The 12,465-nt window shown below is 39.0% G+C and overlaps 1 protein-coding gene across 1 annotated transcript in view; it reads left to right on the plus strand.

The window, feature by feature from the left end:
- The window catches only part of LOC139716584 (unconventional myosin-X-like), a 192,287-nt gene that overhangs the window by 152,590 nt on the left and 27,232 nt on the right, over positions 1-12,465 (plus strand). The window contains exons 22-34 of the mRNA XM_071628111.1: positions 1,552-1,724; positions 2,387-2,447; positions 3,636-3,776; positions 4,541-4,581; positions 5,107-5,257; positions 5,800-5,920; positions 6,402-6,478; positions 6,868-6,926; positions 7,708-7,818; positions 8,923-9,021; positions 9,302-9,451; positions 10,560-10,645; positions 11,131-11,385. Coding sequence (XP_071484212.1) covers positions 1,552-1,724; positions 2,387-2,447; positions 3,636-3,776; positions 4,541-4,581; positions 5,107-5,257; positions 5,800-5,920; positions 6,402-6,478; positions 6,868-6,926; positions 7,708-7,818; positions 8,923-9,021; positions 9,302-9,451; positions 10,560-10,645; positions 11,131-11,385 — 1,525 coding nt within the window. The remainder of the gene's footprint in view (positions 1-1,551; positions 1,725-2,386; positions 2,448-3,635; positions 3,777-4,540; positions 4,582-5,106; positions 5,258-5,799; positions 5,921-6,401; positions 6,479-6,867; positions 6,927-7,707; positions 7,819-8,922; positions 9,022-9,301; positions 9,452-10,559; positions 10,646-11,130; positions 11,386-12,465) is intronic.

Genomic DNA, 12,465 nt, shown 5'->3' on the forward strand with positions numbered 1-12,465 from the left:
AGTGGACCTCTTCCGGATATGCTCCAAAAGCGTACCAAAAGCGTACCAAAAGTTCGCTGTAAAGCATGCGCGTATCATGCACATACGTCATAATGCAAAGAGTTCATTCTCTTTGTTTGGGACAGCTGTAAGTAGTTCAAGCGCACCAGATGAATGACCCTCTTGCTACAAAATGCGTAACCTTTTCTTAACATAACTTATGCGGTACACTTTCTCAACGGAGCTCTCGAATGCTTCAAATCTGGCACAGTTCGGTACGGTACACTGTGTTTCAGTTCGTTATTGTTTGCTTTAGAGCGCTCGAACACACCCAAACATTGATACACAACATGGTGAAGCTGGCTGTGTTGTGTAGTTTGGAGTGTTTACTGTCCATGTGTTTGTATGTGTGTGTGTACATATATGTGAGTGGGAGGTCATAGGTTTAAATGGAAATTGTATTTTTGGTATGCTTGCAGAAGCTGACAATATTGGCTCTAATTATTTGGGTAATGATGAAAATATGAAATATTAGCCAAAAAGGTACGCCGGTAGTATTGCAACTCAGACCATATCCGATCATGGTTGCTACACTGTGTATTCATCGATCTGCGATGCAAGAGTGAATTTGCAAGCATTTGTTGAGAATAGTAGGTGTGTAATATGGACAAAAATCACGACCAATTATAACGTAACATTCTACAATGTACCTATCCACTGCTGAACAAGGAGGGTTTTAGATCATTCATCCAAATATGAAAGTCGCATCTCACAATCTTTAACTACTTTACACTTTTGAGCAAATTGCATCAGCCAAAGAAGCTTCACGGTAGACTCTTTTAATATATTCCAAGCAAATTCCATAAGGTGGAAGATGCATTTTGAGCTAGCCCTTCCTAGAACTATGTTTTACCTTTAATACTTACATAAGTGAAGGAAAAAAGTGCCTCCCATCTATGTCATAATGCTGTCAGTTTGTATGCATTGCCATGGCGACCAGCCTTGCTGTCATTGGTTTGGGGGGAAACAGACCCATTGTTGGTGTAGCTCCACTATCTCACCTGTCACTAGTGGTTACCATGTGATCCAGTAGACATACTGTACGTCGAGTGTTTCCCCAGCCTTCAGGCAGTGGGCCACCGAGAAGTGACTGTTAAAACATGATTGTATGTGGGACGTGGGTACTTGAAAGCAAAACATGATGTCAAGTGCTGTTACATGTTATTGAGACTGTGGGGACAAAATTGAAATTAGAAGTGATTGTGTGTGATGTGTGTTTGTGTGTAGGTGTGTGCATGCATCTACATGTGCTGTCTGTCCATTTATACTTCAATCTAAATTTCAATCAATTACAGCATACTGTGAAGGAACAGAACAAATTGTCCATGACACTGAAAGGTAAAAGAAAGACACTGTAATTATCATGTGCTGCACGTTAAGTTTTTGTTTGTTTGTTTTTTTTCCCTATAGCATATCATAATTGTAACCAAGTGAATAAGAATGCAGGTCCACATTATAAAATAATAATCTGTATCTTTTCTTTATTCTGGTTGAATATTGTGAAAAATCCAGATGCACCAGAAGCGCCTTGCATACATTCGGATGCGGAAGGCGGCCATCGTGCTGCAGAAGTACGAGCGGGCCCGCGTCGCCCGCAACTATCTGGCTTACCTGAAGGAGGAGAAGAGGAAGGAGGAGGAGCGATTGAGGGAAGAGCAGAGGAGGAGGGAGGAAGAAGAGAGAAGGTAAGGGCAAACTTCTAGCCAGAGATCTGTGAGATACAATAGGCATAAATCTCAAGACTGTATTCATGAGGGATTTCGTTTTACTCTGTGTTCATGTGACGATCATGTGAAACTGTGGCAAGTTGCATGTGAATCTTTTGCAGGGGTGTAAGTTTTTGTCCCACCCCATTCCGTTGGCCTTGTTTGCATCGAGCTTGCTATTGATTACAGGTGAAAAGCGCCATAGAAAGTTGGCAATAAACCCTAGTCGATCAACACACCTGTAAAAGTTAAAATATGACTGCAGTAGTAATCTACTGTGGTCCAGTGGATAAGGCCCTGGGTGTTTAAAAAAAAGACCTTGGGTTCAACTCCTTATTGAAGTGTTCATCCTGGGACAGGATGCAATCCCCACTTTGTCCCCCTTGCGTGATCATGGTTTCTTCAGATGGGTACCTGGCAATGCAAGAGTACCAGGTAATATGATAATGACAGGATCCTCTAGAAAGCAGTGCCAACAATGAAGAGGCTTTGCAGGGTAAGCATCACGACCATAATTCTTGCAATTATTGTTGTAGCACGCTACTCCAGTTGGCCTACTTAGCTTGTCACAGATTTTTTTTTTTTTTTTTTAATGGTTTAGAAATGACTCCTTCTGTTTTTCTTTGATTTTTTTTCTGCAGGGAGCTGGAAAGGCTGAAGCAAGAGGCCAAGTTGAAGGAGATGGAGGAACTTCAGAGAAAGGTATTGTGAAACCAGAAAGTTTTACGAGGCATGAAACTTTCACAAATTTCACAAGGAATTACAGCTGCATAAAGATTCCCAAAAGTAAAATGCAAGCAAAAGTGTTTTCAGTACACAATGAATCGAATGCCAGTGACAATTTGCAGAAGTGTCATGCTGCGAAGAAGACCATCGCCTCCAATTCACAACAAGTTTCATGCTGTGAATGTTTCTGGATTTACAGAGTTGTAGTGACACAAGAACTTTTCCTTCACACAAACAAGCCTCTTGCAACAATGACAAATTGCCCCACCTCCAAAGTATATATTGTAAATTTGTCAATCAGTTGCTATAAAAACAGCTCAACGCAACAATTTCAGCAATTCAAACGAGCCTGTTGTTTTCCCAAGTATCTGTGCACCTGTCATTGTTACATCATGCTATAGCTATGTGACATTGTTTATGCACCTGTTGTTTGTGTAATCCATCTTGTACATTCCATTGATATTGCATCATATATTATTATATGCAGAAAATGCTTTCACAAGAATGTGTTTTTTGTATGTTTGTTTGTTTGTTTTTTTTGTGGGGAAGGGGTGTTTTTTTTTCTACCAGCAGTCCTGACAAGTACCTACATATGTGTATAGAAACAGGGGATATTTTTGTGGTTATAACACTGATTTATATCATTCATTCCTTCGGAATCAACGTACAATTGATGAAATTCTCACATTTGATTTCATGTCTGTTGTGGACTAATGAAGAGCATTCAAAGAAATATTGTATTTTCATGTCACAACACTGATATCACCAGGAGCAGAAATGCAAGTGCAATATAGTTTGTAGGTTTCATTTGATCTGGGCACTTTCATCAAAGTTGTCAGTCTCTGACAAGTACCATAGTAACAGTCAATGACCAGTGAGAGCTTCTCAGCCAATCAAAACCGAGGATTTGACTGAAACTGTCAGAGACTGACAACTTGTCAGAGCTGATGACATTCATGAAACGGTGCCCAAAGATTGATTTATATGTGGATTTACAATGCTTAGTCCACAAGACAGACAGCTGTGTCTTTTTCATTTAGTAACCTAGAAGATAATGCGCTGTAATTCTCTCTCCACCAGTGCACAAGGAGGTTATGATCAGCTGTAATTATTTGTGTGGAGAGGCTAACATTTCTTGATCTTTGTCCCATTGCTTTCAAACAGCTGGAAGAGGAGGCTAGACAGAGGCAAGAGGAGGAAGAGGAGAGGAGGAGACTGGAGGAAGAACAGAGATTGGCAGAGCTGGAGAGAGCCAGGGAGATTGAGAGACAGAAGCAGATTGAGGAGGAGGAAGCAAGGAGGAAGGTAAGGATGGAAAGTGAAGTTAAATAATAGAAGAAAGAAATAGAAGAAGGATGAGGATGAGGAGGAGGAGGAGGAGGAGGAGGAGGAGGAGAGATTGGCAGAGCTTGAGAGAGGCAGGGAGATTGAGAGACAGAAGCAAATTGAGGAGGAAGAGGCAAGGAGGAAGGTAAGGAGGGAAAATGAAGTTGAATGAGGAGGAAGAAGAAGAAAGAATGTGGGAGAAAGAGAAGGAGATGGAGAAAGTCTTTTTTTTTAAATGTGACATACCAGTCACAGAGATTTGGGGACATTAAGCAGCTTGAGGAGGATGAGGTAAAGAGGTAAGGTGAGTATGATGGGAATGGAGGGGGGGGGGGAGAGTTTATAGATAGCAGGGGAAGGAGAAATGGGATGGAGGGAGAGAGGGGGTGGATGGAGGGGGGTTAAGGACCAGCATAAAATGATGATGATTATAATTGGGATGATGTCATGATTATGATGGTGGTGGTGGTGATGATGATGATGATGATGATGATGATGATGATGAAGAATATAGGAGACTACGTACATGTATGGGGAGGAGAAGAAGAGAATGAACGTCAGAGCACTTCAAAACAAATCGACGGTATCTTCCACTGGTCACTTTAATAGCTGCCAACCAAAGATTTTGTTTGTGTGATAGCGTATATAACTACAGGGATATGCAGGTTTACTTGTATGTGCATTGTTTTAACATGATACATGTACTTCTCTGTGATGTGTTCTCTTCTGTTTATTCTCTACAGGCTGAGGAAGAAAGACGGATACAAGAGGAGGAGGACAGAAAGTAATTACTTTGTCATTTCTCTCTTCTTCTTTTTTTAAAGTTCTTCAGATAATTGATTCTTAGGAATGATGTAAATATGACCAATTCTGTTTCGATGACTAACCAAGAAAAAAAAATTGAAATGCAATAAGTATCTTTAAATTCTCTTTTTTTCAAGATTCAACAAAAACTTTAATGCATTAAAAATTGATGTGAATGTGTATAGATTTCCGTGCACTAGAGACCAATGAATGCTACCATTAGGAGATGATGAAAGTGAAGTTGAATCATGTGAATAATTTTCTTTTATCCATCTTTCTATATATCTGTTAATCTATCTCTTCTACTTTTTATCCACTTATTGCTTTTCTTCTCCTCATCTTCTCGTCCTCCTTTTTCTCATCTCCTTTTCCCTCTACACCTGCATTCTTCTCCTCTCCTCTCTTCTCCATCTCCTCTTCCTCCTCCTCCTCCTCTTCCTTCTCATTCTTCTTCATCTGCATCTATTTCTCTTCCCCCATTCAGGAATCACATGGAGGCAGAGAGGCAGAGAGAGTTGAGGGAGCAGGAGGAGCTGGAGAGACAGCTGGAGGAGGAGGTTGCTAGGAGAGAGGCGGAGCTCCAGAGGATGAGGCAGGCCAGGCTGGCTGAGGCAGAGAAGGACATCATGCAAGAGTTTGACAACTCTATCGCCATGGTAACCACACAGAATAGGAGTTTTCTGCATACGTATGATTTATTGACATACAGTTTATGTTTTTAGAAGCAGTCTTGAAAGTTTATATTGCCACACTTCATCTGAAAAAGTTGATTTTTGGAGAGCTAAAGTTTTGATTTCAAGTTCTTTCTTCTCATTACTTTGCCAGAAATTTATTTGTATCTTGAGTACTCAGAAAAGAAAGCACCAAATGCTATTCAGCATTTCTCCCAAAAGTCTAATGCATATGTGGGGACGATAAACTGTATGCAAACATGAATTTAACCCCGACACTTAGTTAGGAGGATGCTGTGTCTAGCGCAAAATTCACACAGAATTGCAGTGAAACTATAAGGAGTGCATACAGCGTTGTAGGTAACAGGCTTAGTGCTTGAACTGCAGTCCATTGTTATATCCATGCTATAATCAGTTGCGACTTATGAGGTGAATAATGAATCCTTTATTTGGGCAGTCTGACTGGATGAGGTGATATTTAATACACTGTATGCGCACCTTGAATTCTGACCTCCTTTTGTTGACAGTTTGAGCACGAACTGCCAGAAGACGTCTCCGAGATGGACGAGGATGAAGATGACTCAGACACCATCTCCAGGAAGTCGGATGAGACCCAGTACTTTGAGGGATTCCTGCAGATGAAAGCAGGTGAGGCTGAAAGGGATGATGATTATCCGAATTTCCAGGCGGTGATGTTAATAGTGATGAGGATGATGATGATGATGATGATGATGATGATGATGATGACGACGACGACAAAATTGGTTGCAAAATGGTAATGATAACAAAAGAAGATTGCATTGATGATTACTTCAAACATTATACTGATGTTGATGATTATGATATATATTTTGTGTAGTGATTGCTGTGACGAGTATGATGATACTGATAAGACGTACATACATACATACATACATACATGCATAGACAGAAAGATAGATTGGTAGGGAGATGCATAGATGGATAGATAGATTGATAGATGAACAAATAGATAGAAAGATTGATCTATGGATGGATGGATGGATAGAAAGATAGGTAGATAGATATACCTCTCTAGACATATTTGCAAGCATTTGCAATGCATTTGTGTAACTGGAAACATATTTTTTCTATCTCTCTTCTCCCTCAGGTGGAATGATGAACACATGGAAGAAGCGCTGGTTTGTTCTTAGGGATGAGACACTCATGTGGTTTAGGACAAAACAGGTGAGAACGACATGCACATCTAAATGATGCTGCTGCTGATGATGATGATGATGATGATGATAGTGATGACCATGATGATGACAGAAGAATAATTCATTCAAACTAAAGTTATAATGTGCAAAACCTTCCCAGCCTTCTTTCAAGGCACATGTAATATACATGTATGGACAATATTGTACTTACATCAAGCACATAAAAGAAGCATGAACTCCCTCCTTGCTTTCTGTAGATATAATTACATGCATGAATTCATATTTGAGTCAATTAGCTTGGTCATCATATGCAGCTGTAAAAGAATGTCTGTACACCCATCAATAGTATGAATGGTTGGCTTTATTTTTGTTGATTTGTTGCATTTGTTAACTTGTTATTATTTGTATGAATGGTAGGAGGCCCTCAAGTCCGGATGGCTGCAGAAGAAAGGAGGGGGAACTGGAACTCTCTCAAGGTAATGACCAGGCGTGGTCATGTCAGGCTCAAAGGTTGCCATGACGATGTAAACTTTTTTGCACTACGTTGCCGCAGGTTGCAGCTAATAATCTCAAGGTTATTTTCTGTATTGCCTATCATATTGATGCAGTATAAACTGAAGTTTGCACATAATAACATCATTATATAGATTAGATTGGTGCAATACTTTCACAATTGTGCAGTTTTGTGTGAGGGTACATTGTATATGTGGACATAAAGCAGTGTGTTTTTACATGGATTCAAAACCAAGTACAATGATGGGCAAGTTTTGATGTCGTTGTTTTATCTTATACTGCAAATATGTTAGAAATCACATGCTCCATGCAGCATTTGGTCTTTGTCTTATTTTTTTTTTCTTGCATTCCTTTACCACCCTTCAAAATGTGATATTACAGTGTGCACATTTCTGTTTATGCCTTATCTACATGATGGGCAGTACAGAGAATGACTTTTGAGATGAATAAGTTTCAATTTTTCTTATTTAGAAAAATATTTCTAATCATTCCTGAAGCAAAGATCATTTTGTCATGATAAGAACATACATGTACATCATATTGAAAAAATGCAAGAAATGATGGACTTGATACTACACCATACTTTGTAATTTGTATTAGAAATTGGCTTTAGAATGCCTGATACAAGAAATAGCAATTTTCATTCACCCTTTTCCCAAATCTATGTATAAAGAACAATAACATATAATTCTATGATGTGTGCAGAATAATGCTCACCGGTGATTTCCACTCTTACTCTCTCAGGCGAAACTGGAAGAAGCGATTCTTTGTCCTGAAGGACACGATACTCTCGTACTACGAGTCGGATGCCGATGGTGCCAAGCTTCTCGGCAAGATTGACGTAAAGACCATGAAGTAAGTCTGTTTTTGCAAGTGTTTGAGGAAGGTAGAAAAAAAAGAAGAAACAAATGGGTGCATCTGCTTGTGGAGTATGCAGTGAATCCGTGCTCTGTCTGATCAGTTGTGGTTTTTTTTGGTTGTTTTTTTCATGCTGTAGATGTGGAGTACTTTCACAATGTGGATATTTTGGTGCATTTATTGTGCATTTGATACCGGTGCAAATATGATGGAAAAGCTATGCAAATGTTTTGCTTGCTTTGTTTTGTCTGTGTGACTTTATACCATTACTGATAACTGCCAGCAGTCATTGAAATTAAAAACTCATGAACTTTGTCTTTGATACAGGAAATATCTATCTTGCAAATTAAAAAGGACTTCTTTTTTTAACAGTGGCAGTATTGACCCTATTTTATTACCTGTACTTTGTAGACCTTTATCGCTGCAATTATTGCAGGCATGTCTAAAGCTTCGAATGATTTTAAACTTTTTAATGCCACATTGATCTGAAAATGAAATTTATAGATGTAAGAAATCAGTAACTGACGAAACCCCATAGGAGCTGCAGCAATTTTGTTTCTGCCTTTACCATAATGATATAACATTTATTTGTATCTTTGTTGATAATTTACCTGTGTCTTTATCACATGTTATTATGTTCATCGCATTGTTGTACTGATTTCCTGACATCTATATATATACGAACGTTTATTGTATTCCTAATTATTTGTTTGTTGGAAATGAAATAAATCAACTTAAACTTGAACTTGAATAAAACTCTATGTTTTACTGTATTAACTGTATGGAGAGGCATATATCTAAAGTAAAAGAAATAATTCTCTGGTGTGTCATCCGATCTCTGTTTTGGAAGAAAAAGAAATATTTCACAGCATCTACATGTATGACTGTATTTTCAATGAAAGCACTCTCAAAACAGTATACTACAACTATCACAAACTTAGGTATCAGTGTACATGTATGTGTTTCTGTGTATGTAATGTACACTTAGAAGAACTCAGAAGGATGAGTGGCAAAGTGTGATGACCTTTGGTATCCATGACAACAAATGAATGAGCCACGCCCTTCATGCTTTTCTAAACTGGGTGTTGTTGTTTTTTTCAGTCAAATCATCGACAGCAGCATCGGACGGGAGAATTCTCTGGAGCTGATCACGGACCAGCGGACATACGTCGTGGTGGCCGACACCGCTGATGAGTGCAGGTTTGTGCGAAGAGAGAAAGATTTGCATTGTTTATAATTTGCTGTTTGCGGCAGAGATCTGGCCAGTTGGTTTTATTTTCATACATTTTCCATGTTAACTAATTCTGGTAATTGTGATCACCTGAGAGAAAAGAATGAATGGATGTGAATGCTAACATTTTGTGATTCTTATATGCATCAGTGCCAGTGGCACTGTAAACTTCATCCAAAGCTTTGAACTTACAAGAATTTTGTCATGTTTTGGTCGTCTGACAAACCCTCTCTTGCCCCTCTCCCCCAGTGAGTGGTACAGCATCCTGCACCGAGTCAAGAATGCCAACGAGTTTGAGCTCCGCCAGCTGAGAGATGAGGAGGCTAACCCAAACAACGCCATCGGCTCGCTCGACGTCGGTCTCATTGACTGCGTCGTCCCCGTCAATGTTGCAGCAAAGTTAGTAAAAGGCATCATTGTGTCCCTTCTGTCCTGTCTCTGGCTGTGTTGGGCCGAGTAGGTTCGCATTGTGGAAATTTTCTGACAAAAACAGAACAAAAGAGAGAGAAAAGAAATCCTCATTCGTTGTTGCATGACCATGTCACTTCAAAGACCCAAAGAAACATGCAGTATGCTCACCAAAAGCTAAACTGTCTTGAAAATAGACTTAAGTTCATTACCCCCTTTCTTTTTATGCTGAGTACAAATTTTTGTCTTTGTCCAAAGTTACAATCTGTAGTTGCACATCTCAGCATTTTGTGCGGCTGTTGATATTGGAAATATAGAGGCACATAGGGAATAAGAACATATTTTCATGTTATACTACGCAGCAGAAAAAAAAGATCAATGCATCCGTATATTCATGTAATGATAAACACAAAGCTGCATGCAACTTAAAGTGCAAAAGAGTGCTAATTTTGAAGACACATTGTTCTTCTCGCTATTTTTAGATGCTGGCTGGATTGATGTTAAACAACTACAATGAATCTTGGTAGTGAAGGCTCAAAATATAATGTTTGTCTGGCTGAGAATAAGCATAACTTGCAAATATGATTTTTGCATGTACTGGACAGCAACTGATTGTGGATTTTAGGATTAGTATCAGGGAGGGAAGTTATTTTCCTTTTTCCAGTTGAGATATGGTGATAGATATTTACAATGTATGCTATATGCCAGGATTATGAAATATATTTCTGAAAAGTCATGATCATCTTTTATAATATTTTGTAGTTGTATGATGTCATCAGTTAATGATGCCAAACTTTACCACTGCAGACCAAATGCCTTTGCTTGGTCACCTCGGCAGGATTGTGAAATATATTTCTGAAAAGTCATGATCATCTTTTATAATATTTTGTTGTTGTATGATGTCATCAGTTAATGATGCCAAACTTTACCACTGCAGATCAAATGCCTTTGCCATAACTCCGAAGAGGGTGATTAGCTTGGTCGCCTCGGCAGGATTGTGAAATATATTTCGGAAAAGCCATGATCATCTTTTATAATACACTGTATATCGTTGTTGTATGATGTCATCAGTTAATGATGCCAAACTTTACCACTGCAGACCAAATGCCTTTGCCATCATCACTGCGGAGAGGGTGATTAGCTTGGTCGCTTCGGCACCGGAGGAAATGAACAACTGGCTGACTGGTGAGAATCAAGGGCTTAATGACATTCCGCACCTGTATGCACTGTTGGGTCAATTAAACTCACTGGACACTATTCAAAGCTATTGGCAACTTTGTCATAGAATAGTAAAATTCTGCAGAATGCTGATGTGTTCACCTCAGAACTTACAATGTATATAAACCTAAAACATCTTCCCAGGATTGAAAATTCTGAACATGGTATATTAAAAGAGAAAGGGTTCCTTGATGCTATCCCATCCCCAATAAACATACAAAACATTCAGGTAGGACACTGCCTCAACCAAAAGATTTGTCATAATTTGACAGGCTACTGTAAATTTTTTTATAAGAAAAAAGACAAATCATAACTTTCACAGTCGTCATCAGAAATTCCTTTCACCGTCCCTTTTCTCTCATTTTTCTGCATCTATTCACACAAACTAATCATCAGGATGGATTTCCGCTTTAAGTGCTAGTATATGTCCTATGTTGTTGATTTTTTTGTAGCCCTGACCCAGTATCACAAGGGTCAACGCACTTACCGCAAGGAGGAGGTGCTGATGAGTGGGTGGATGACGAAGGAGACGACCTCGGGCCCGCTCGCTCGGGCGAGCAGCTCGCGGAAGAAGCGCTTCTTCGTGCTGACGCAGCACTCGCTTGACTGCTACCGCAGCATTGAGTGCGTGCAGAAGATGGGCGCCATCGCGATCAATTCTCTCTGCTCCGTGACGGTGCCAGACGAGAAGACTTACAAGGAAGAAGGTAACATTCACCAGTCTCCTCCTCCTCTCTGTCTCTTGTCTGTCTCTCCCCTTCTCTCTCTCTCTCTCTCTCTCTTTATCTATCTATCTATCTCTCTCTATCTATCTATCGATCACTCTCTATCTATCTATCTATCTATCTCTAGCTATCTATCTATCTCTCTCTATCTATCTATCTGTCTTTCTCTATCTATCTCTATCTATCTATCTATCTATCTATCTATCTATATCTATCTGTCTATCTGTCTCTCTCTATCTATCTATCTCTATCTACTTATCTATCACTATCTCTCTATCTCTCTATCTATCTATCTATCTATCTATCTATCTCTCTATCTATCTATCTCTCTTTATCTATCTATCTCTCTCTCTCTCTCTCTCTCTCTATCTATCTATCTCTCTTTCTATCTCTCTATCTATCTTTCTATCTCTATCTATCTATCTATCTATCTATCTATCTATCTATCTATCTATCTCTATCTTCTTTTCTTCTTTCATCCCATACAATGTATCTCTCCTCTTGGTATCTTTCTGACTTTTCTATATCATGGATATATTACAATTAATCTCCTGCACATTGGCTATGGTATGACGTTATCAATCCCAGTCCCAGGCTTTATAACAGTTTCTTCCTTTAACCTCATGTGTCATAAATGATTCTACACACAAAAAGAAAGCAACAAAAAAGAAAAAAGAAAGAAAGCATAACCTTGCCTAGTGTTAGAATTCCTACAGGCATACTGTAGTCAGTCTACAATGTAGTACATATTGTAGATGTCCAGCTAGTCAATGAGCATACATGCATTATAACCAAAAAAAAAACTATTTACAGGGCATTTGTTAACAGAAGCAGCCACTATGTATATGTCTGCCCCTTATCAAAAGCTACACGTGTATTATCTGTCTTGTGTTCTCCAATGTTGTATACCAATAGTGCTCACATGCTATACCTCGAGAGATATAAAGACTGTGCTTTGAGCTCATAAATCCCATAAAGATCATCACTATTTGATTGTTCACTTCATTTGTATGTGATATGGTCAATTCTCAAATTCTGAAGAAGAGTGCATTTAAAGTGCTA

Source organism: Diadema antillarum, unplaced genomic scaffold (genome assembly GCF_040938485.1).
Source record: "Diadema antillarum isolate AM-2024a unplaced genomic scaffold, OU_Dant_1.0 scf00000067, whole genome shotgun sequence".
Classification (NCBI taxonomy): domain Eukaryota; kingdom Metazoa; phylum Echinodermata; class Echinoidea; order Diadematoida; family Diadematidae; genus Diadema; species Diadema antillarum.